Consider the following 26,766-nt stretch of genomic DNA (forward strand, 5'->3'; position numbering starts at 1 on the left):
AGTGCTACAATCCCTGTGAAGAGATCAGGAAACCAGGCAAAGGTGCAACCTGAGGGGCTCATTCCTCTGCGTTATCTCTTTCAACCTGGTAATCCGTACCAGAGCGATTTTTTTAAAATCGTAGATTAAGCTAAATATTTCTTACTTTTGAGTAGGACGTAAATCAATATTTGTGAAAGACTAACAAAAAGAGAGAGACAGATCTGTGCATTTTTTTGAGGAAGTTGATAACAAATGTCATGCCCAAACCACTGTCTTTGTACCCCAAGACTTGCATCTAGGCAGAGTCTGGGCTCCCCGCTAGTGTAAGTTTTCTAAAAAGCAGCTACATCTCAGTGTCCTGCCTGGCTACTTTACTCTGAAGAATTGCAAGGCTTAAGCCCATTCTTACTCTGTGCATCGGTCGTGTTGTGAACGGTCACCATCGGGACTCGGGGACCTTGAAAAGAAGAAGAAAAGAACTCGGTTAAATATCTATCGAAGCACACACAGACACAAGTGAACCTGGTTTTGAATTCCACGGAGCTGAAGACTCCTGAGACTCGCTTTCCATGCAAGAGTAATCTAAAAAGCAAATCACCCTGGTATTAGAAAGAGTCTATGAATAAATGACAGTACTGTAGACTTGAAGACATGCGAGGTTTCAAAGCCCTTTCCCAATGGACCACTAAATGCATCTTTCCCTAATTTGTAAACATTATAATTAGCACAAACACAATTAAATCACTTGCTTTTTAAATTATTCTAATGACACCCAAACATCACAGCACAAAGCATTTACATTTTATATGCTATGGATAACTGTTGCTGTTTTGCAAATGTTTTGGTTTTGTTTTTTGTGGTTTTTTTAAATGAATTAAAACCAGTTTGGCTCTTGCACTAAAAAAGACCACATATGCTGTCTTAAAATGCAGCATTTGGGTATTGAAATCAGTCAGTAGTATACAAAGAGGATTATCATTACTATGCAATGCACAAGTGAACCACAGAATTCATTGCCATAGGATGCTACAGTCTTTAGGATGCTATAGTCTTTACCACAGGACGCTATAGTCTTCAGCACAGGGTGCTGTACGATGCTATAGTCTCTAGCACAGTGGTCTGGATTCAACTTCTTGTTCAGAAAGTCACCAAGTGGCTGATTGATAGAAAAATGGGATGGTGCATGAGATTAGGTTCATTTTGTAGTTGCCAGCTTCCTTCTCTCTGTTTTTTAATTATCATCTGCTGACTGCTCATGGAGACAGGACACTGGGCCAAAAGGAGCTTCGGTCTGACCCACCATAGCCTCTTGTAGGTTACTACCATACCTGTTCACAGCTTTTCCAATGAGTTTGACAATACTGCTCATGACGGTGGAAGGAGCACTGATGATGAAATGGTTAATCCTTAACCTCAGAGATAGTGGTTATCTTACTTCCCTTCCCTTTGCCCATAATGTAATATGATGCAGCAGCACAAGTGTGAGCAGCTGAGGAAAGATCATCCATACACTCAGCAAAGATCCAAACCAGCAGGAACAGAGGGTTCCCACGCCATGTGTGGGTGAAGATCCTAGATCATAGAATCATAGACTCATAGAATCATTTAGGTTGGAAAAGACCCTTCAGATCATAGAGTCCAACCGTTAACCTAGCACTGCCAAGTCCACCACTAAACCATGTCCCTAAGCACCACATCTACACATCTTTTAAATACCTCCAGGGATGGTGACTCAACCACTTCCCTGGGCAGCCTGTTCCAATGCTTGACAATCGTTTCAGTAAAGAAATTTCTCCTAATGTCCAATCTAAACCTCCCTTGGCGCAACTTGAGGCCATTTCCTCTTGTCCTATCACTTGTTACTTGGGAGAAGAGACCAACCCCCACCTCGCTACAACCTCCTTTCAGGTAGTTGTAAAGCACAATAAGGTCTCTCCTGAGCCTCCTCTTCTCCAGACTAAACAACCCCAGTTCCCTCAGCTGCTCCTCATAAGACTTGTGCTCCAGGCCCTTCACCAGCTTCGTTGCCCTTCTCTGGACACGCTCCAGCACCTCAATGTCCTTCTTGTAGTGAGGGGCCCAAAACTGAACACAGTATTCGAGGTGCGGCCCCACCAGTCTTCGTGGCAGGTCTTCTCTTTTGTATGTACAGTATTTCCAGTTCCAACTTACTATGCGATGAGGGTGAGCAGCCAGCGGGGATGGCAAAATTTGGAACCGTCTGTACAAAAGACCCATGGAGGAAAGGTTGTTAGAAACCGTGTTTCGTACTTTCTCGGGCTCTGACAGTCTGGTGGCACGCTGCTGGCATGCAGGGGAAACCTGCTGTTGAATTACATTGAATATTAAAAAATCCAATGTTTTTTAAGCTTCAGAATTAAAACAGCTTCACTGAGATTCAAGCCCCTTTAAGATGACTTGAGTCCTCCAACCTACAAGCGAATCCTGCATGATCACCAGTCATGTGCACCAGCAATCTGTGTAGAGCTGGCTGAGAAAAAGCCCCTGATATGCTGTAACTGACAGTGTGCACACAAATAGCAATAAAAACGGGTTACTGTGAGCCATCCATACTGGTTCGGTAAGTGAAATAATTTCTTGAGAGCAAGAAAGATTTTAGGACAGTATAATTGTGGCAGTGGTTTTCCCTGTGCTGCCAGGAAACCACGTCCCCCTGCGTACAATCAAGAGTGTTCTACCTATACAGAGAAGAGGCAGAAAAAGGTTTTATTTATAATTAAGCTGACTGATATGGCAGCCTGACTTTTATTTCCTAGTAATTGAGAATTTTCTTCACTAACAATCCGATTCCTTTGTTTGCACCATTTTCTTAGAATGAGCTAAGTGACTATAATGCACAGAGGAAAACCATGTTTTACTCACCAGGATTTAACTGGATTTACCTTTCTACTACCAATATACATTGATATGCTGACTATATTTATTTATAAATCTGCCCTGCTTTTTCTCTGCAGTCCCAGAAGCCAGTCTGCTGGAAAAGCAACAAACCTAATAAACAATTCATCATGGGCATGATAAAATCATCACTGAAAATAAAAGGAATCCTCCCAAATGACTTCGACTGGAGCTAGAGCAGTCCTTTAATTAACACAAAAATGCCTAACAAAAGGAGAGGGATAAAGAGAAAAATACAATGCATATAATCCTTTTATTTTCTAATTTATTCTTCCTTTTTTGTGTTGGCACTGGAAAAACTGTGAGAAACTAATAAATATAAAAAAAAGCCAGTATGTAGTTTAGAAAATTCCATGTAGTATATATTGTGTTTCCTTAGTCTCTCACTACCTTACTGTCATCTCCCCAAATCAATATTTTAAAGTGAGGTCCCATAAAAAGATATTCAGTTTGAAGTAATATCAAATAAAAATATTTTAAAATATGCATCAGTATCCTTGAAAAAGTAGACTTTTGAGTTGCTCAATTTTTATTTTTCAACAAATGAGGAAAAATGGTAAAGACAGAAATCTACAGACTAGAATCACCAGGTTTGTGAGAAAGATTACGTTCGATATTAAATATTCCCAATGATGACATTCCAGTTAAACAATACATGTCACTTTTGAGCGGGTTGAAAGCCATTAAGAAGAAAAATCACTTTTTTTAAGAATGATGTAAATTGCTTATTTCAATGCCAGTTTTTAAAGTAAAACAACCTAGTTACGTGCTAGACTATGTCTTTTAGTACACACAGATCAAAAGTCTTTCAACACTCACAAGTCGAGTGCCTAACGCCTGACAGGGATAGAACGAAATTCTTGAAATTAGGAAGTGTATATTCATTAGCTGCCTCTCATACTTTATTTTTAAACCTATAACGGTGTGACAGTCCCATTACACATGCCATCTGGTAAATGCCATCCACTGTCATTTGCGGATCTGAGAGTGAAACCTAATTTGTTCAATGAACTGCTGGGAGCTGACAGAAGCAGGGCGAGGACATCCTCTGCTCCGTGTCTCCTCTCTCCAGAGCCCTTCCAAACGGGCTTTGATTGGGACTCCTGAGCCCTGGCACAGTCTGCTGCTTCTGTTCTTTAATCAGCGCCGATGAGCGCCTGCGTCTACCCGTCCCCCTCGGAAACTTTGCAAACTCTGCCTCTTGCTTACAGAGGTCCTGAGCGCATGGGAGCAGTGGGTGCAGGCTGGATTTAAGCATTTGCTTGTCCTCCTTGCAGAATAAACCACAAAGTGCTCCACTTTAAGAAAGTAAAGCAGATACCGAGCTGCTTTGCCCCTGATGTGAAAAGGTAAGAGAGACCCAGCGCATACCCCATAACCTGGGTGACTGTTCCCAAAATCACGAGCAGGCTACTTCCCTGCACGACGAGGGGATGAGGATGCGGTCGGATTTCTTCTCCTGGCCCCGGCTGCAGAGGGGTAGTTACAAGCAGGGCAGTGATACACCCCGAGGTGTGGGACCTGGCACTGCTGCTCCCTGCCACCTCCTCCAACATTTTTAGGACGCTGGGTGGCACCGTACGGGCTCTGTAACCCCGTTATCCCTCTCTGCATCCCTCTGGCAGGAGCGGGATGGGGTGCACTGGAGCGCTATCAGCTGGAACCTCTTCACCTGGCTTGCAGGTTCCATTCCCCTCTCCTCAGCTCCAGCATTCCTCCAGCTAACCCCAGAAACTTGACAGCAGTTTTAACGCTGCTGCTTTATAGCTTAAGAGAAAGGACCGAAACAGGAGAACTTCTGTGCGTATAGACATACTCTATACATTCCCAGATAGACACATAGTTAATAATGCTGCATAAATATCTAGTTACAGGAATGAGATTTTCAATTAATACAGCTAAACGTATGGTTTTATCATAAGGCCTTTGACTTTAAAAACGTTACTGTCATTATCCATGCTAGAAATAAATTAAGCCATATCACTATAACGACACGGGCAAATTTATCATCAAGAAAGTACTACCTGCTGACATCTGAAAGTGCACAGAAACTCAGTGCCTCAGTAATTTGACAAGAAAAAGCATTGGCTGTGGCTTGTCATCAATTTTTTAAGCAGCTTTCATTATTATTTCCAAGAGGCTTCCACTTAAACACTATCAGAAAGAAGCAACTCTAGATATTTAGGTGGTAACGTATAGATTTCCAGAATAAAAATGGAAAATCATATAACTTTGAACAAAATATTTACCAGACATTTGTTTTGTAACACTTTTAAGAGAATATTCCAAAGTATTCCTGATGTTTTCATGATCTAAACAGCATAGAGAATTATATCGGCTACAACTTTAAAATGGAAGTAGTGATTATAAAAAGAATATGAAGCAAAATTGCAAAAAAGGTAATCAAAGTTATGTAAGTGTTAAAAAAGGAAAAAGAAGAGGAATTGTCTCATTCTTCTCATCCATATTCTCAAAGGCTTCAATGTGGCAGATAATTTCAGACCAGAAGCTAAATTCACAGTGTGTAAACAATGAAAATTCAAATACTCTTTGCCAGCGCCACCAGCATATCTCTTAAGCGCTGATGAATGATTTAAAAGAGCAGCTGCAAGCAATGGGAGCTGAGAGTGTCTGGCTCTGCACAAGTGAGATAATTGGCAACAGCCATCTCTGTGTACAGATTCCAGATCTCTTTATTTGCTAATCCATGAATTATTTATACGTGCTGCATAAAGTTCATATGTTGGGGTGATATTATCAGCCTAATAAATAAAGACATGGGGAGTTCTGTGAACCACTGCTTACAATTAAAATATTTTCCCGTTTACAGTATTTTCCAGTCTATGCTACAGACAGATGTTCATGCTGTTTGCTTTGGCAACCTTGTTGACACAAACATCAAACAGATTTGTGCTGCTATTCACCCTCCCCAAGGCATTTAATTTTGTAATCTAATCTTTACTTCCTCAAATGTAACTTGTCTTGTAAAATGATCAATACTGTCTTGTTCTCGGGCAACACGCAGGATTGCACAAACCACACCGATGGTACTGCTTGTTTCTGCCCCATCTGAGATGAGCAATAAATTTCATGCTCTTTACATAGAGCAGAAATAAATCTGGTTGCTCTGAGGCGGCTTCAGTTAGCAGTGTCTAGAGGGCAAATGAGCAAGAGATTTGTCCTTAATTATACTACACAAAATAGGTCTGATGAGTTCTTCAAAAGGTTGCTCGAGTGAATAAGCATGGTCAGGTCCTCAGTCCATTCCACAGGATTTTGAGAGGCGCCTACAAACAGTGGTGTGGGAAGCTGGGCTGACACTGACCGGCTCCATCCCACCGTCTGTCCTGTGGTCACTGAAACACAGAAGGACATGGGACCCCGGGTCTGAGAAGACCCTCCCTTGCTTCTTCAGGTAATTGTGTTTTATGAAAGTATCGACAAATGCCCTCTAAATATAACTCTGTTTTCACTGATGTAATTCCTACTGGTGTCTCTCTCTTCTGGTAGGAGCTGCCTTCCCACTTGAAGCTACACTGGCTGTGACTCCAATTTACACCTTTTTGGGTTTGTTCCAACAAGCTGTTTTCTACTAATCATGAGTGTTCCCATTATAGTTAGAGCAGTCATGTGTCCCCAAAGCTCTCAGCCAGTAGGATAAACTAGATGATTATTTTAGCTCCCTTTTGTAAGACAAAGTTTCTTTTCCTCTTATTCTTTAATGCAAGAGCATTTCACATTCAGTTCCTCCTACCTGAACAGAAATGACCAGGACTCTACCCCTGCTGCAGAGGACGTCCTAACTGGTCCTTATACAGTGAAACTGCTACTTGCCCAGTTCCACGGAAAATTGTTTGCCTGATCCATCCTAAAAGAGCATTTGCCTTTTCCATGACCACAGCCGGCAGGCGTTTTGCAGACATCCAGTGACCAGCATTGCATGCCAAGGCACTCATCTGCTCTTCTGAGGCATTTGTAACTCTTGAGCTTCAAGCATACAAGACAAATTCTTGCCCTGAGTCACCATGTGCTTAATTTTGCTCTTTGTACTATTAATTTCTCCCACTCCAGCCCTGCAAGACAGCCAGATTCTCCAGTATTTCTCTCTGCCTTCTGGTGATGCTTATCAGCTTTGTGGCCTTAACAAATTCCATTAGCTGCGTCCAGCTTTGGGTTCCCAGGTTGCCAGGGAACAATCTAAGTAAGGTCATTCCCAAGACCAGCTCCTAATGAACCCTGCTGTTGATCTCCAATTAGCCTTATATTTCTCTTAATCATAATCTGCTGCCTTCTTTCATTTAGTTGGTACTTAACCTTCCCTTACAATTCTTTCACTAATCCCCATCCTCTCCTTCTTAATTAATATCATCCAATGAGCTACCACATCGAGTGGGCTCAGTGAAAGCATTTCCTTCCTTTCATGAGGCTTTGGGTAAGGTTTTCAAAAGCCATAATGCAATAATGCATGTGGATGGTTCCAAAGAGGAACGTGGAAAAACCTATGACCTTCAAGAAACATTGCAGGTACCTTCATCCGTTATAGTGATAAGATCAGCTGTAAAAGGGAGGGAGGTTAGGAGAATTTGATTGCAGTGTTCCTGAACCTGATAGTGCACCTTGACTCTGTACCTGGAGCGGTAAGCACCAGAGGTAGGAGGGAACCATTCCAGCTCACATGGGGATCACTGACTTCCCAAAAGGCTAAGGTATTTTGTTCTAGCGTGCTGGTTCAGATCTATGGTTGGAAGAACAAATCTGAACAGAGAAATCCCCATAGGCAACTCTCTTTCTTTTTCCAAATTCTGTTCTATTTCCTGCTATTTCTAATTGAATCCCTCATTAATTTAACCTCTTTCAATTCAATTTTAATCCAGGCTTTCTGCAAACTTTGAAAAGAGATGAAAGTAAAAGTTTAACATTTGTCCCTATTTTTAAAATATACTTGTTTCTTATTGGATTAGTATATGCTAATCCTAAGAGAAATACCGTATGTGCGGGAATATGCCTGACATTTTCTGTATTCCCTGCCGACCTTGGAAAGTCTCTAGATAACTCAGGATGCCGAGGGAGGTTGTGCGCTCTCCATCCTTGGAGGCTTTTAAGAAAAGACTAGACACAGCCCTGATCTATCTGGTCTGATCTCTTCTCTGACACTGCTTGGAGCAGGAGGTTGCACTAGAGACCTCCTAAGGTTCCTTCCAACCTGAATTTTCCTGTGATCTTGTGATTCCTGATTAAAAAGTATCACAAATGGCAGTGTAGTCATGATGAAGAGATTGCGTAGCCATGTCCTGGAAGAGCTGTGGAAGGGGAGAAAGAGCATTGCAGTCCCTGTTACTCCTCCCAGCTCCTCTAATAAACATACTGCTGATATATTCAAGGGAAAAGGATATTTCCTTGTAATCGCAGCATGAAAGAAAATACTCTCTTCTCAGTGCCATTTACAACTCATTAACACTGACAGAATAATACTCCATTGCATGTTTTGTGTTTATTCCATTAAAAGCCTAGGATAAATTGATTTAGATAACTGTAATTTATTCTTTTCCATAAGTAAAATTATCTTGCAACAAAATAATGATATCCTAGCTGGTTAAATAATAACTGATGCTGGGTATTAACTTCAAAAAAAACCTACCAAAAACATTGCTTCACATTGTCTAGTTATTAAGCTGTTTTCCTCTCATGAGTTCTCAGGTTTTAATATATCCTTAATGTACTGGCTGCATTAATAAAGAACTAAACAAGTACCATGCAAACAGAAAACAAAAGCCAGCAATAAACCTTACAGCTGGACCAGCTGGCAAACAAGGTGAAAAAAGCAGTTTTCCTTAGAGGAAGCTTTAAATCTTGCGGGATGGTAACATCTGTACTATCCACTGCAGAATAATGAGTTCAACCAAGGTCGCTCATATAGCTGGAAATAACGCACATGCACCCTAGTCTCAACATGCAGGAGGCCACTGCCTGATTTGTGAAGCTTCATTATTTGAAGCATCGGAGGAAGCCTGTTGTCATGGTCATTTATCTCCTACGAGTGGAGTTCAGATAAAATTTTATATGTATGGAATGACCGAATGACAAGAACCCTGGCTGCACGCAGATGATAGATCACCTTCCTCTGGGCAATGCCAGACGGCTAATATCTACAAGCAAGAATCAAAATGAAAACAGGATCAAAGCATGTAAAAGCAAGAAACATGTAGTGCTTTGCAGAATGAGGTAATTTTAAAGGGGATAGGAGTTTCACTTTCGTTTCACAATCTTGTTTTTCCATGCACTGGAAATTAGTTGTTTTCTATTCATTTTATTATTAAATATTCATGCATTTTTTTTCCACTTGTTCTATGTCACTGAGTATTTATGGGTACTTTACACCACATTAAAGATGTATAACAGTACAGTGAAATATTTTATAACATAAATGAATGATCTGCTTAAAGGAAGACAAAATGTGACTGAAACATCCACCAAAGCCATCATTTTAATTAATCTCAGACTACATTAATAACTACATTGTTAACAGCCGATAGAAAAGAAGTTCTCTGTCAGATTTCAAACCACTAATAGCATCCTCTCTTTTCCTGGAGAAAAAGCTCTTGTGGTACCTTTTGTTTGTGCAAAAGGGATTTTTCATATCAGTCTGCTATTCTGAAGTTGTACAAGCCTGTGAGGGAGCGAGAGTGAGCTCTCCCCATCTTGCCTTTACCCACGGGATTTCTGACCCATGAACTGCGCACAAAGGAGTTGAGATGCAAGAGCCAACCTTGGCTGTTAAGTAAGAAAGGGAGTCAAGTGAATGCAAATGTGAATTATATAGTAATTATAATATAAATAGGACCCAGAGATTAAGTCTGTGCATGCTTTCAAACAGCAGAAACTAATTTAAGCTTCATAAGCCTCAGGAAAAGTTCCAAAAGGTCACAGTTTGCCTGGAAGCACTAATTACAGCCTCCCGCTACTGCGTATACAAAAAACCCAAGCGTTGTCGTAATCATCCTTGTATAGGAAACCATTCTGGTCACAACAGATAACAGTCACCCAGTGACCTAATATGTGAGCAACTACCGGGATTGCCTTCCAGGCAGGAGCATGGCTGCTGTGCTCATTTAGCATTTGGCTGGGTGGGAACCTGCACCCACACTGTTGGGTCATGCCTGGTTCCTGGAGGCCGTTATCACATTGCAGGACATTTAGCTGCACTTCAGTGTTACCTCCATGTTTCTTATGCATCTTGGATTTTGTTAGCCAGATATTTTGGCTAGGATGCTTGGCTTGTGCAGTAGCACAAGGATAGCATGGTCTTGGGGATTGCCTGTCCTGCTCTACCCAGAAAGACAACACCACGTTCGGACCCCCATAGCACAGAGTGTCAAACACTGGCTTTCTGCCCCTTGCTGTAGACCCCAGATCCAGGCCAAGGACAGCTCACAAAATCTGAACGCCCATGAGCTGTACATAAGGCAGTAAGTAGCAAACCTTTCTGATGAAACATATTATAACACTTGCTGTGATGGAAAATAATGTAACTCTGGGCCAGCAGATGAAAACCACAGTTGGCTCTCAGCCTTGGCTGGGGTCTTCAGAGGTGTTGACGTGGCTCTACTGAAGTGTGACGGCAGCCGGTGCATACCCCATTAGTAAAATCCGGGAAGCAACCTTCACGTTTGTTTAAACCAAGGCATGCCTATTGCGCTTCTCTATCCATAGGCTCTCGACTTGGTTAATAAAACTCCTTTTCCGTGCTAGTAGTTATTTCAGCATCGAATTAAGTCTCCTCAGACTACCTCAATGACATCATTTATTATAATCCTCACCAAAGATTACCTGAATTGCCAAGCTCTGGCCCTCTTAGCAGGACCAGCTGTGCTTAGAAAGCGTTTACTTGAATTTTAGTAAGAAGTGCTTTGGAGAGTCTCTAAGATGCTTTGCCATTACCATGATGGGTAGTTTTATGATATTATTAGCTGACACTAAACGTACATGCTTCAGAAGTATTGCCAGGCAGCAGGCTTTCTACGTAACTAAGCTTACGTAGGGATTAAATTTAGGTATTTCCTCTCTGTGCGTTTAATATTTGTTTCAGGCCCTGGAGTGAGATACTTGTACCCACAGCAGCAAGCTTTCCCCAGCCATCTGCCAGAGATGCCCAAAGCCACATGAAGTGGTTACCTAGAGAGGTTAAATAGGAACTTCAGCTTCTTTGTCTCTCAAAAGCAAGAAAAAGAGTTTCTACCATTATAACCTAGGTGTTATCGACAGAAAACACTCCTAATGAAACCCTCTCCCTGTTGATCTTAGAAGATCAACACTTCCATATCACCCACAAAGAGCAAACCGCACACACATACACATCGAAGGACCCTCCAAAGCGAAAAAGTCACAGGATGATATTCCCCGACGCAGCTGCACTGGGTTTCCCAGTTCCTAACACACTCCAGTGCTATAGAAACATATAACACATAATGACGTGCTTTAAGCCAAAATGGGTTATTATATTTTTCATAACTGCTTTACTGCTGCTATAACTCAAACTTCAATCCCTCGTTCAAGAGATCGTTGCCTGTCTCTAACGGCACTGAGCGATGCTACGTGGCAAGGGAGGCTGGTCTGCTGGAGTCCCGTCCCGCGACGTGCCGAGGGGCTCCTCTGCTGCGCCGAGTATCTCCAGCTCCTGCTGCGGCTGGTGGGAGTTAAGAGCATTCAGCACCTGGGAGGACTGGCCCCACACTTATTAAGGTCTGCGATGTAATTACAGACTAGTTATTGAATTGCTATTGAGACGAAACATCACGCGGTGCTGTGAGCTAACAGCAAACGTGCACAGCCATGCCTTGTTAGCTCTTCACTCCGGTATGATTTAATCATTTTACATGCTGGTTTTGTTACGGGAGTGCTCTCCTGCATACTAATAGCTGAGTTTCTGCTAGGAAGGTTTCTCTGCAGTGAATAGATTGAAGATTCACTGAATCTTTCAAAACCACTCTGGTAATTTATCCACCTAGGAACCTCTATGCCCCTTATTGTCACTGCACATCTGAGCACTGCAGTCAGCAGTGGATTTTATTTTCACAACACCCCTAGGAAGCTGGAATTACAAGACCTGCTTGAGTTCTCTAAAGGAGCTTGTGACAGAGAAAAAAATGAAACCCATGTGTCCTAACTAGCATTTTGCAGCTGGTTAGGACTTCTCAGACCACTGTTACCAAACATGTCTTTGAACTCTCCATGTCTAGATACAGGCCAGCAAATTAAAACAACTATTATAAAAACAACCTGTTTGTAAATATATGTATCATAGGTGTCCATGTTCAACACAGGATTTAGAGAATCCAACAGTACTCTACAAATAACATGATTATTCTGTTACAGAACGGGAACAAAGAAAGCAATCCACCTACTTTTTGCAGATATATTTGCCTAAATATTAAGTTGGTTTATAGTCCATAAATAGCCAAATGTATCCAGGGAAGAGCTAAGCTGCGTACTTTCATTATTGCTTGCACTGATGTTTACCTGAGCATAACGACTACTAAGAACAATCTGGTTTCAGGAATGCTGTTGATGAGACTTTGATATGCAAGATTTCTACGTGATATGTAAGGCAATCCATGAGCGACGTAGTTAGGTTTTGTAGACAAAACGTTGCTTTATGAACTTGTGCTGTTGAACGGTAGGCATCTTACATTGATTTACAGCTCCTGGCATCTGCTTGTCCATAGCTAGTATAAAAAATCCTTGTCTCCAGGTTTTCCATTGCTTTCCAGGGACGGTAGGTCTGGCCCAAATGGCACAGGTTAAAAGGTCTGATTAAATGAAGGAACTGAGAAAGATGTATAAAAAGGTTCATTATTCTCCCGCCTGAAGGCATCAGCCAACCTCTTATTGCAGGAGCTGGGCAGACATGTCCCTGATGGGTACATTATTGCAAAAATCCTGAAGAGGGTAATTATGCACCATCCACCGATGGAGACAGACTACAGAGCTAGACACATTTCTGCTCTGTTCCAGTAGCCCATGGTCCTTTTCCTTGGAGTGCTGTCTTGCAATATGAGGAAGGAAATGGGGGTCACAATACTTGACTCAAGATGTGGCCATAGGCAAACCGCTAATTCTCGCTGTATCTTTGCTCCCCACTTGGTAAAAGCATGGAAATGATCAGCTGGGGAAAGGGTGCAAAGGGCTTTGCTCATCTTTCCATAACTCAAATTAAACACTTACTGCAGTATTTATTTTACCAACAATAAAACTTCTATTGCCTCTTCCCTGTATCCTGATGAATCTCGGTATAGGATTATCTTGAGATATCAAATAATATTAAGCTCTTCCTGTTCAAAGTGACACAGATGTACAAATTACTGCCAATAATGTCTCTGTGATGATCCCACGGCCCCCTCATATTAATGGAGAAACTGAAGCAAAATGTGGTTTGATTCACTCATGGTGAAAGACAAATGTCGTGATCTTTACTGAGGCAGAAAGGATTCAGACACTTTCATTCAGAAAGCAGTAGAAGCCCCTGTTTTTTTGTCATGAATATTTCAGACAAAAATTTCTCATGAGTGATATGCTAAAACTTGTACATTTTTGTGAAGATGTTTGTTGATTAAAACTCATACCTCTAGGAGTTTATAGGATTTTCAGGGAAAAAAGCTCCCTAAACTCAGCATTACAAAAAGTGCAGATGAAACCGACTGAATCCATCAGAAGAGGGGCAAAATAAAATGTTACTTTGTTACGGTGAAATCCATCAACAAATCCAAGCACTTTATTGCTTTTAATTTAGCTTTTCTTTGGAACGCATTCAAGTCTATCCAAATCAGCTGGTAATCCCATGAGAGAATAAAACACTAGGAGATTTTCCAAACTATATATCTCCTCAATGAAGACAAAGTCTTCATGCAGTAATGGCATTTAAGTATAGACACAATACTAGAAACACTGCCCAGAATTTTATGTTTATTCACATTTAAAAAAAATAATGGTTTTTAAATCCTTGAGCTGAACGATGCCAATGGTAATGGTGCTGGATGCTGCCGTTCCAAAGGATGTTCCCACCCACCCGGCCGTTGGCTGAGCTTATCTCACGTTGCACACCACTGGGCTATGCAGCACAACGAGGCAGCATTAATGACCCAATTTTCCTACTTTTCTGACCACCTCCAGGCTCCTTCAAAAGTTCTTTTGCACAGGAGTGCTGGCTAGTGGTTTTTAGTAAAAAGCCCTTGCCACATTATTAAAAGAAAACAGGAAAGGTGCTAGCTAGCAATCACTGACCGGGTTTGGAAAGATGGCACTGATCAAGGACATGAGCCCTGTTTTGAATCCTGGTCCCAACAAGCATAAATGCTGAGCTGATGTATTCTCCTAAAGCAGCCCTCATATTATAAATTAATGATTTCACTTGATGTCTTTTGTAACTTAGACTCACCTACACTAAAAATTTCTGTATACGTGGTATCCTCCAGAAGTGTAACCATACATTTCAGACTTGTGTATCACCTGTGTGGGCAGGAGCTTGTGCTGCAACCGCATCAGAGGGCAGAAAAATCTAGATTTGTAAAATGATTCCAAAACATGGTTTTAGACCTCTCCATACTGCGAGGCTGAATCTTGCTAAATCATGCTCTGGACTCTGTGGTGTTAAAATGTGATTAAAAGAGATCAGGACAACCTGCCACAAAGCAGAGCAAGATGATTTGATGAACCTTGGTAGTGAAAGTCTTTGCTGACTCCAACAAAAATCTGGAAAATAAAAGAAATGTAGAATAAGAAAAGGACTTTTAATGCTCAGAATAAACCTAATAAGTGGAAGCAGCAAGTAATGCTCCTAAGTGTTCCCATATCCAGATGGTGTTTCCATATTCCACCAAGAGGGAGGAAAGAAGATAATTAAATTCTCAAGAAACAGTTCAAGGAGCTGAGAAGTTTATAGCTCCATGCTGCCTCTATAAAGAATAAACTTGCAGCACTTGTCTTTAAAACTCATAAATATACAGACAGAAAGAATTACATGTACGATGGTATGAGGAACTTGACTCAGATTATTGCTAATTTGGTTGCATTGCTTCTTCATTAGTATGAATCACTCTCACAGGAGATCCTTAAATTGGAAAGTTTTCCTGCTCTGTGTTTTTGCACCACTTGTTCTCTGTTTATGGGACTGAACCAGGATTTTATCTGGCAGGACCTAAGAGCTATAAATCCTATTTTTAATGCTTTCCCAGGCCTATAGGCATCCTTCAGCACTGTAGAGACAGGAGAGTAGTTACAGAGTTGTTGTCATTGTGGCTGCTGGCTCAGAGTTCATACCTGAAGAAAAGCAGACATATACCCAGATAAATCCCTTTCCTGTTGGTTCTTTAGGTATTTTATCAAGCACAGCTCAGTTACAACATATCATTTTGCTCTACAGCTATAAAACTGCCTGCTAGGAAAGGCAGAAATTACTTCATCCCTGTTACCTGTGATTACTGATCTACAGCGTCTAGGCTAAGCTACTGATAACCACAGTGCTAGAGAGGACATCCAAATCAGGTGATAATACTTCAGCATTTTTGTTAGAAGAGTCTATTTTCCTTTCTCCAAAGAGAGAAACAGCTTTAAAGTCATTTGACCTGCACAATACTGACAATAAAGATTACCAGTCAGGTACAAACACAGGTTCCAGCAGAGAGAACCTTCAAAGAGCTAAGATCAACTATAGTGATTTTATAGTATTTTGAATCAAAACAATCTTACTATTTCTGGAAAAGGAGGAAGGTCTTGAGACCTATAGAAGAAGATAGTGTCCCCTGTTGTGTTACACTGTTGTCTCTTCTCAAAGTGAAAGCTGATTTTTCCTAAATTGGTCAATGGATGAAAGATAATGCACAGTGCAGTGGCAAAGGCACTTCTCTATCACCAGCAACCATGCTAAGCGTGAGACAATAGTTTTCTTTTAGCCCTCATTACAGTCCTCTCCCCTCTGTGTAACTACCAATTTGCATTGTGTCATCCCTAAAAATTATTAATTCCTTCCTGATAATGCATGATTATGGAGAACTTTAATCAGCAGGCTGGTAGGCATTCCATGAATACTCCCCCGCTTCATTTTCATCATGTATTAAATGGCATTAATTGCCGTAATGTATGCATGTGCCAGAGGTCTTCCTCACTATTGCTCTTGTCTCAAGCTAGAAGCATTAACCCTTTGTGGGGAACCTCACACCTCCCCAGGTTCATCGAGCTGGCCAAGATCAGCTTATGGCTGAGGTCAGTTGATGGAGACTGACCAACTAATGTAAAGGATGCTACAATGCCGCTGTCCGCAATAGCAGGGACTTGAACTCCAGGATCCAGAAAATCTTTCCCAGTTCTGTGTGTTCAAGCAGAAGTCTCAGTGACTTCACAGGTTTTTCTATGAGTGAAGATGCTGTAACCAAACCTGCTACACGGAGTATCAGAGTACAAGTTAGCCTGCAATAGAAATGGTTGCATGTCCTTTCTTCTCCCATGAACAACCTCAATTAGGACTCAAGTTTTAATAGTGCTGGCAGGTTACACCAGGGAGCAAGGGAAGGAGTCACTGAAGACAAGGTGCACCTATTTAAAATGGAAATACTAAAACACTACACAGCTGACTACAGTGGTAGTTGTTGATAAGGCTTCATCCTTCAGAGGAGAAGGAGCTATCACTTAAAAATGGGCTTTACTGCTTTACTGGCTCAGTGTCATTCAGCCTTGCACCATACATGTCTGAGCCCCACTAAAGAAACAGGAGTAAATTGCTTTCCACAGCCAAAACTTGTAATTTCTTACCCTTTTCTCGATGCAATTGAATTTTACATCCCATTCCAGATGAGAAAATCCCATCCTCAATTAAATTTATTTATAAAGTAGCAAAACCCTTCCATCCAGATCTTCTTTCTGCTTATCTCAGAAGGAATCAGTGGCAGTGTCTGTGCTGGTTTATGAGAGGAGACAGAAGTGTAAGCCCATATTTTATGATGAAAATGACAGTAGGAGTGACCTTGCTCCAGCACATATTGCTTTTTCGACAGTGTCTAGAAGAGATAATCTAACAGCAGTCTGCAAAGCATCATGTTTCCTTAGATCCTGCTACAGTAATTCAATCATGAGCATATAAAATTAGATGAAATATAAGGTAACTAGCCTTCTGGGACTGAGTGATTGCAATAAATGTTGCCTCCTGACAGTAAGCATTACATTGTCCTCTCGAAAGAGAGGTTACCTTTTATTATAGCATACTTCTTCTCTCATTTCCGTCTGTGCCAGGTAGCACTGCTGTTAAGCACAGTCTGCAGGACAGCAAAAAATCCTTTAAGACAATTATATGCTGCCTCTAAGGTACCAAAGCAGTGAGTAGAAAACTTCCAACAAATGAGCAATGCCAGACCTTTCTTGGTTTTTTTTAAATACATATGTTTTCCCTTTCCATTGCTTTTCACTTAAGTATCACAGAGTATTTTATACGTATCGGTTGCTTAATCAAGCCTTACAAACTTTGCCATCCATTTTAGAGAGGTTAAGCTGAGCCACAGTCGTGTCTGTGTCTCTAAACTCAGCGAAGTTTGCAACCGAAGATCACAAAGAGAGGCAATATAAAAGGGATAGAGTGAAACTGAGGTATGGTGGAGGTTAGTCTCAAAGTGTCAGTACAGAAACTGTTTTCAAGCCATAAATATTTGCCCATGCATTTGTCCTGTGGACAGTTGCGAAAATACGATTTTTTTTAATTATTACAGGCTTGATCAGAGTAAAATCATATTTAGCTGCCTTTGAAGACAAATATACATCTGATAAAAAGTCATACATCAGTTAGGGCTACAAACACACAATTTTGTAGGCAGTCACAGAGTATACAGCAAGACCTGAGCTCTGAGTGCTTTTATACAACGTAGATGGAGAAGAAAGCACCAAACAGCAATAGATTCTGTCTGCCACTGTCTGGTCATTAACATCGACTCCAGCTGTGATTTTTTTGGGGAAGCAGAGGTGGGAACTCCTGGCAGAAACCCTTGGGTAGCAGACGTTGTAAGACAAACACTCGTCCACTCTGGTGGGCTGCTGCTGCTCTGCCTGTTTGATCAACGCAGGATAAGCAGGGCTCCTTGATACATCCTCATTCAAGTAGCTTTTCCATCTATGTGTTATAAGTGCATATGGATAAACGGGATTTCCTGCTAATCAAGAAGATACTAGAGTATGACTGCTTCTGAGTAATAAAATAATACCCTGAGAAAGTGAGGCAAGAGTAAACTCTAGTTAAGCAGCCTGAGGAAATGTGGAAAAGGAAGTGTTCTATTAGTGGATCCAAGTGATTCTCCATCAAACCGCAACAGCTCTACCCTATCTGTATGACCAAAGTCTGAGGCGACGATTACTTTTATCCAGAAGGCTGCATTTCAGCCAAAACAGATGTTTCCCCTGACGTGACCCACATCAGCTGTAACAGGAACCAAAGGGAGTTGTCTCTGCTGTAAATGTACCCATAGCAAATATCTGAAGTCAGATGGATCCTACACAAAACGTGCTAAAAAGAAATGTTGTTCCTGTAAACTGCTTGAAAGCAAAGAAGTTGAAAGACCTCTCACTTTCAGTTAGGTAAATAAGGAATAACTCCATCAAATGTGATGGACTAATATTTTTATAAAATCATCGAAAATGGAAATCCTACCAAGATCTCTGTATTTTCTCATGTATACATATTTAGCAAAGGTATCTGAATGGAGACATTGACATTAGCTCCGTAGTTCAGGCTGTGCTGTATTTGTGCTACACTGAGATTACGGTTTGAGAATTTAGTCCTGCATAATGAAAATACAGACAAAGATATCTTCAGCAGATGTAAACAGATCTAACTCTAATGACCTTATAATGGAGGTATTGTTTACAGCAGCTGAGAATCTGGCCCACAGTTTGTTATGCAAAATCATTATCTTGTGTACTTGGATTAATGTACACAGTAATAAAACTCATTAATCTCTTCAGGTATCACCTGAAGATCAGGTGAAGATCAGGTATCACCTGCAGGTTTTTGTGAATGAGAGATAATGTGATACAAACATATCACCTCATAACTGTTGATAAGACCCTTAGAAATCTTAATCTTGTTATTCACAAATGCTTCTAATTAAGGTAAAACAATTATCTTGGTGTAAGGGAAAGGTACACTGTCTCTAGTAGCTATTGACAGATTTTCTTGAAAAGAAAACAAGAAGAAAAATATACAGGGCTTTTCTTGTAAGGAGGCAAACTTCATAAACTTCATAACATCTACTACAGAACTGAATGTTTAATGGAAAATTACACTTCTCTGCATATGTCTGCCATAATTATAGATTCAGAGATTTACATGTAGTCTGTTAAGGTAATTAGTCCATTGTACTGTCAATGTTATTTCACGGTACTGTACTGCAAACTATTTTTTTAGGATACCTATAAGCGACCCCAAAATACAGTCTATCTTTCCTTCTTGGGGCAGAAGATGTTTTTACAAATGTTCATGTCCAGATGTTTTGCTTGGTATCAGGTTAACCATTATACTTCTCCACTTTATCTTGATTATCTGGGTTATTTCCCATTTTGCCATCCCAAACAGACTGCTGACGTTCAGCAGAGAGAGTACTTAGAGCTGCAGTACAACAGCATACACAACAGCTACTTTTTTTTGTTATACACATTTGTTTGTTCCTGAGCTGTTGAAAATAAAGCATTTCTTGTTGGCTTGCTGCTTTGCAATAGTTGCTTTAGAGGGTGTGCAGCCATTTGAGCAGCTTCAATCATAGCAGCGGACGACCAGTAAGAATAACGCTTGCCATGGGGGGCTGCAATCCAGTTCTGTGTTCACCCATTGTGTGTGCAATTTAGGATAATTAAGCAGGATTAAATTACATAGGATTAAATGCTATGGAGTTCTGCATTTATTCTTAACAGAGGTGGAGAAAGCTGACTTTTACAACTCTTCTCCCTCTAGCCTTAGCCCTTTGGATAGTGTAAGGCATTTTCAGCACACAAAACCTCTGTCGGACCTATAGATTGCTCCAAACTAAGGGAAATCTATGATGAATGAGCAGTGAGACACTAGATATTCTGTACTCACTTTGTCCATTAGGTAGCTTTCTGCAAACTACCTTTTTTTTGGCAAACTGTCTTTTGATTGTAACTTACTTACTTTGAATCCCTTGTTCTAGTACCGGTACGCATTGATGCGTTTGGAACTCAGTCCCAGTCACCCACGGTTAATCCCACCTCGCTGGTTTATCTCTCACAAATTTTCTGATGTTTTATCTCCTCTAGGTTTTGTTGTTACTTGAACTTAAGGATGCTTGGAATGCCTAAAGGAATGTACCTCTATCTTCAATAGTCAGATATGCACAGGAAAAGGTTGCACACATCTGCTTTTAGTTAAAAATACACAAAAGAAAAAAAATGTTAAGAGTAAAGCTTTAAAAGCAAAGTAACCCAGATATTTACGGCCAGTCCTTCACAGCTGCCCACAGGTACACAGGATATCTAAAGATATCAATGCCGGCTCTAAATCCTATCCTTAGGCACAACAACTGCAATAACAAAACGTAACATACCTTCACATGTCAGTAGGAAGTATTCCAGGTTGTGACTGAAGGATGCACTGAAATAAGTACAGTTTTCAATCAGATCACAAGACAGACACTGCCTGTTGAAGTTTCCATTTGTGCTTGCGCTGAAAAAGTTAATACAAGTCCATGAAGGTCACTGAGCAAATGTTATCTGGAAGCAACATTACTTGAACCTTACTGTACTGTAGAATAAGAACATAAATATAATGTGTCCAACATTAGGAAGAGACAAAGCATTTCCATTTGGTTGAGTTTAAATAGCAGTAATGGCTTTTTTTTTGCCTGAATGGAGAATATATAAAAGGATACTGATGTCTTTTTTGCAGGGTCAGCTGGTTATGAAGGAAGATATAGTTTTTAAATGAAAATGATGGTTGCAATTCCACAGGAGGAAGTCATAATTTGGTGAATGAAGGCATGAAACAATGGAGCAGTATTTCTACACCTACTTACATTATAACAGACAATAAAGAGCTGGAATTGCTTTCTTTAAGTGTCTTACTGGTTGCCTCACTGGTCTGATTGCCTAGCAGCTGCCTCAGAGGCCAAAGCCCTTTTTGGGGCTTTAAACAGTTGCTCTTATAACATCCACGTAGAAAGGAAAGATTGTGTTTAGGGGTCTGTTTTTGAAGAAGGTAACGTGGCCTGTCCATATGCTCAGAAGCGTTTTGTAAGAGTCTACTGTAAGTTGAAGAATGAATTGCAGATTATTAGCAAATAATAAATAAAATTTTGGACTGCTATAGCATTTTGAAACTTAAAATGCTTCAAGAATATTAACTAATAGATATTTCCAGTATTACTGTAAAGCAGGTGAGTGTTTTTGCTGCTATTTCAAGGTAGAAAGAGATGAGGCTGCACAACCTGTTTAGAACCACAGAGACTGAACTGAGTAGGTCTTGAGTTGTTGTTTAGGCTGAGGTCATGTCTCTGGCTTAAATCCTGTTTACAAGCTACTAAATCAGACACAAAAAGGAAATAAAAAAAAAACAAAACCCAGATCTTCATCTGATACAAGCTGTCAGAGCTCCAGCGGAGTTCTGTCAATGAACACTTGCCAAGGATGCTTCTGAGCTGACACCCTTGGGCTGGGACGAGACACAGTCAGACTACCCAGCGCAGGAAATCAAATACCTGAAGTGAGGCCAAGATCACCGTGTAATCGAAGTAAGGTCAAGGACATTGACATTTTGGGCATCTCTTTCCCTGTTGCCTATGTGGGGAGGTGAGGTTAATGAGGCACCAGGGTGAGCTGCATGCCAAGAAGAGGGAGGGGTGGGAAGCTCCTTGACTCGTGCCAGCAGCTCTTGAGCAGCTGTGCCTGGACTCAGCTTTTAAAATGAGATTTTCTTCCCATTTAAATAGAAATTAATGGTCAAAATAACTTTGATATTTTTTTCTTCAAGAAAATAAACACTGAGCAGAGCTACTCTCAAAAACCTGTGGAGTGCAGAGAACAGGCACAGAGGTCTCAAAAGGCAAAAATGATTCTATTACAGGTAATTTAGTTCACTCTACTTTCCTTCCCACCGAGGAAAAAAAGGTATGACATCATGTTACAGAAGGAAAACATACTGACTGTCCCCTATCAACTGATGCTATCACCAGCTCTGCCCTTCATTGCAGATGCTGAGATGACAGCAGGGAGATTGAGAAGAAAAATAGGACAAATGGAATAATGATTCCAAAATTATTATTTCAAAGTTTGGGTTTCCTCCCTTTTGTAATCTGCTCCTACAATACTTTGCAATAGCTACACTACCAATAGCTTACTAAAAACCAGCCTTTTACTCATCATGCAGTTACGAAGGATACTAAAATAATCTGGAATTGCAGAAAAACATTTGCAAACATAACATATTGTTATTTCTTTTCAATTTCGTAAAGAGGTGAGGTGCTATCAAATTTCCATGAAAACTGCTATGTGGAAGTATAAAAACAGTTTATACCATTAGTTTATGTAATTCTGGATTCTTTCAAGTGTTAAGCAGTTCTGTTGGAAAGTTTTGTGACAGTTTATCAATCTTGAGACCAATTTAAAATTTGCAGTAAAGTGAGAAAATTGCTAAATGTAAACCATTTCCAAATGTCAAGCATTTTGTTCACTCTCACTGTGCTGTTCTGTCTATTCTAGTGACACATTGCAAGATCCTGCAATGCCATTAAAGACAAACACATAAGAAACTGTTTCTATCACAATCTCTATGTAATGATTTGTGTAAGATTGAAAAAATGGGAAATTCTGTACATGAAGTTAGTAACGCACATACCTGTATAAATGTCGCCTTCTTGGCAAATCTTCTGTGCTGTGGAAATAACTGGGGAAAAAAATTTCAACAGACAAGTGTATCATTAGAAGCGTGTTTACAAGTATCTCATACAAAACCATCTTTATTCACATAGCCATTTTCCTGCTTTGTAATGGCAAGGAATGTTTAAACTGAATTAGAAAAACATACAGAGGGACACATCACTGCAGAGGCTACTGCCTACGTCGTAGGCTGCACTGCAGTTAAAACAAGCATGGAAGTGTTTGGGTCCTAGACTGGTCATGTCAGCAGATCAAAAAGGATCAAGTGATTAAGTGAAAGACCTTCACATCTTCACCTCAAGCTTTGTAGTGCAGAAGTACCTTTAAACACCTGTTTTTACTTCTCTGACTACTTTTTACCCTTTGCCCAGATAGATAGCTAACCAGAGTCTGATGCAAAACCCACTGAAATGTCCTCTTTGAAAAAGGGAGTTGGACTGTCAAGGAAGACAGAGTATGAAGTCGAAGAATACTTCATCGCCCTTGTTCTGTGCTGAGATTGTGGTGAACTCCTTTTCTGGCTAAACAGTGAAAGCCCTGTTGTGCGGTGACAGCTTCTGAAGGTAACAGAGAGGTGCTGCTGGAGGTGGCCAACCTCAGTCCAACGTACAGAGTCCAGATCGATCCCCCACATGCATTTCTTGTGAATAATGACAGACTACAGGAGCAAATGTAGCATCCGTGGGATGAATAATGTGTCAGGCAGGATATTCAGCCCAGCCGATCTGCTTCCAATGAGCTGCACTTGCCTAGATGTATATTTTTTTTGCACAAACGGTACGTGGTGTTTTCTGCTTGACTCGACAGTTAAAATGCATATAAGACTTTGGTGCTAGTTTGCTACTTAGCTCTGCCAAGTGGTAAAGTCCCTCATATCATACTGGAGTTATTGGTAATGGAGGGCATTCAAAACCTTGAGCACCACCCTCTTAATGATCATTCAAAGTTTATCATATTCCAGAGGTTTTTTGCTCAGCTATTCAGTGACCTTAAGAAAATGAGAGGTGAGAGCCTTGTACCCTGCTGAAACTGTATCTGGAAAGGAACCTATATGATATTTGACTCCAGAAAACCTTCCAAACATTTTATTACGTACTTTCTTGAAATGCATTTTTAAAAGCAAAACATTTACAGAAGTTATTTTACAAGCATAAAGGGCAAGTGTGAAGAAGGGTGGGGTTTTTTTAGTATTCTAACTAAATACTTTTTTCCTAATGCGCTGGTATTTTTGCAGGTCAATAAAGGATTCTTTCTAAAACTGACTATCTAGGTGGTCAATGAAAATAGACTTCAGAGATTAATATCAGAAGTTGCAGCAGGAGAAATCACTCTACACAAACGTATTTAATAGTCACAGAAAGAAAGGTTTGAACTATACAAAGAAAACCAAAATAAGATAAGATATATGGAATGGTACGAGAGGTTAAGTCAAAATGGAGACAGCTCCTCCTGCTGCCTTATCCCCATTTCCTTATGCTCATACATTTCAGATGCATACACCACACCATTGTAACTAACCCTATAGTCCAGGGCTAAACAAGTGAAGACTGATTTGTCAGACCAAATTTTACTTACATTTTATGCCTCTTTTCATCATATGCCAATATCTTTGTCACATCCCAATCGCCAGATGTAATAGACTGCAAGTTATCGCTGCTACTATTGGGCTGCCAGAAAGAAAAGAGAATTGGATTTCTTTATTCTTAAAAGAAGATATCTGAGCAAAGCTTCTCTGCTGAAAAAGGGAGCTCTTTTGACTCTGTTACCTATTAAAAATAAACCATGCGTCTGCAATTTCCACCCCTCCCCCTGCTATTTCTGTGAATCTGCAGGCATAGAAATAATACAGAGTCAGAATCATCTTAATCATAACGCCACTGAAGATAATGGGATGAATTCAGCACAGAACAGCTTCAAACTCCTTCCTCTAATCCAGCGTGCCCACGAGCTTCTGATTAATCCTTTATGGCAGTACAGGGATTTACTTATTTATGTACAACTAAGAAGCATTAAAAAACCAAAACAAAGCAATGATATTGTTTGGAAAGAGGCAGTTGGTTGACCTTTTTCTTTTCATTATCTCATTTGGAAATTCATGTTATCTTATGCCCAATAAACCATCATTGAAAGTTTTCTTTTATGCGCAAGACCCACATTCTACATTTGCACCTTCCAGTCTTGCCGGTATGAGCACAGATACTACTTTTTATTGCTTTCTACTGCAGGTGAGACCAAAAGCAGCGGCAGCGAGCGAGTCACCTGTGATGACGACATGGCGATGTGGTAGAACTTCCCACGTCCTCCCTGGGGGATGGCTCGAACAAAGAAAAACTTCCGACCGTCCTTGGAAAAAATTGGCTCTTCATTCTGTAAGGAGTGAATTTAAGGGTTGTATTACCATTAATTTATTGTATTTAAAATTGGTCAGCACTACAAAACCCTGTGAAATTAACTGACATTGAAATAGAGAGTGCTCTTTAACAGCAACCTGAGGTAAACCAAAAACCCACTGAAAACTGGAGAAAGTTTTGAAAATTATTGCTTCTGTGCTCTCGGGAAAGCAGACACCTTTCAGCCGCGGGAAGACAGGGAGACAGGCAGTAAGGAGAGTGCCTTGGCTATAAAGTAAATTCCCCTTTGCAAAGCAAAAAGTGCACATATACAGCTGACTGCTTGGGGCAGTTGGAATAAAGCCTTTAGAAATGGTTTGAACCTTGTTGGCACCAGTAAGACAGATGCTGTTTACTCTGCTGGAAGAACTGATCTATTCCTGTCCTCGAGGAAACACAACTAGCAGCATCTAACTGCTGTCTTTTCCTACTCTCTTACAAGTGCTTATTTCACTGAATTATTTACGAAGGGGAGGATATCTTGCAAAACTGTCTTTGACACAGAGCTCCCAGGTGAACGTGATGATTGACTTTTATTGGGTGACTAAAACTTTCAACCAGAGGTAAAAGAGACTCAGCAGAAGGAAATCAAACACCGCATATGGCAAGCAAGCAAGCATTTCCTGGAAGGGTCTTTGTTTTCTTTTTGTACAGGAACCCCGAGGCACATGGGAAGTCTCCACTGCAGGAGATGGTTGAACAGCAGATTACAAGGGAAAGCAGAAGGATGGTCCATATGGTATGACACAGTAGCACTGTACCAAGGGAACTGGCGAGATGAAGCTCCTCTACTCTGCATCTTGAATAGTTGGGACTAAACCAAGAGCTGAACCTCTGCTGAACCTCTCCTGTGATATCAGGCTTTTCTGGGGACCGGCTGAGCCCTGCCTGCCCTGGCCCAGCTTCGTGACTCCTTCTTCTTCAAGGGCAACCAAGAGGAAAACTGTTGCTCAGCCTCTTCTGGGTCCTCCTTTGGTTCAGTGTTTATCAAACACCCTGGGTTTCTGCTTGGCACATGTCAAGATACCACACTGAACCAGCAAGAACTTGATTGCACAGGGAGACTTATGGCTGATACAAACACCTACAGCACAGAAATAAACATTTTTATTTCTCATAAGCTAACGCATTATTCTTACTGTATGTTCCTTTGCTCCCAGTTCTTTACTGGTTAATTCTTTTCCACTATTTATCAGATTTATCAACCCCGTATTAGGTGTTCAAACTGTTTGTTTTTTTCCCTTGCTTAGGTTTTCATATTTTTAAATATGTCCATTTACAGCTTGTTGCAGCTCTATGAAATAATGGTTTCATTTGTTTCTGACACTTGTTCTGGAATTTGAAACATGAAACTCTATATAATTTCCAAATGTCTTTGACATCAGGAGAAAACTCATTGAAAAACAACTATGATAACTTGGGCAAACCTTCTGCTCGACAGGTTTTCCTTTACTGAGGTAAACGGCAATGAGTTCACCCTACATTTCTATAGCTGCGCCTACTGCATTATATATTCCAGCAATATGTCTCTGCCAGGGAGAGCAGGCGCTGTGCAGATTAGTTT

The 26,766-nt window shown here is 40.6% G+C and overlaps 1 protein-coding gene across 2 annotated transcripts in view; it reads right to left on the bottom strand.

The window, feature by feature from the left end:
- Window positions 1–26,766, bottom strand: part of DPP6 (dipeptidyl peptidase like 6) — a 424,225-nt gene that overhangs the window by 18,094 nt on the left and 379,365 nt on the right. For both annotated transcript variants that reach the window (XM_075144168.1, XM_075144169.1), the window contains exons 13-17: window positions 25,072–25,179; window positions 24,388–24,479; window positions 22,772–22,819; window positions 20,487–20,605; window positions 392–439 (exon numbers count right to left, since the gene is read on the bottom strand). In XM_075144168.1, coding sequence (XP_075000269.1) covers window positions 392–439; window positions 20,487–20,605; window positions 22,772–22,819; window positions 24,388–24,479; window positions 25,072–25,179 — 415 coding nt within the window. The remainder of the gene's footprint in view (window positions 1–391; window positions 440–20,486; window positions 20,606–22,771; window positions 22,820–24,387; window positions 24,480–25,071; window positions 25,180–26,766) is intronic.

Source organism: Calonectris borealis, chromosome 2 (genome assembly GCF_964195595.1).
Source record: "Calonectris borealis chromosome 2, bCalBor7.hap1.2, whole genome shotgun sequence".
Classification (NCBI taxonomy): Eukaryota; Metazoa; Chordata; class Aves; order Procellariiformes; family Procellariidae; genus Calonectris; species Calonectris borealis.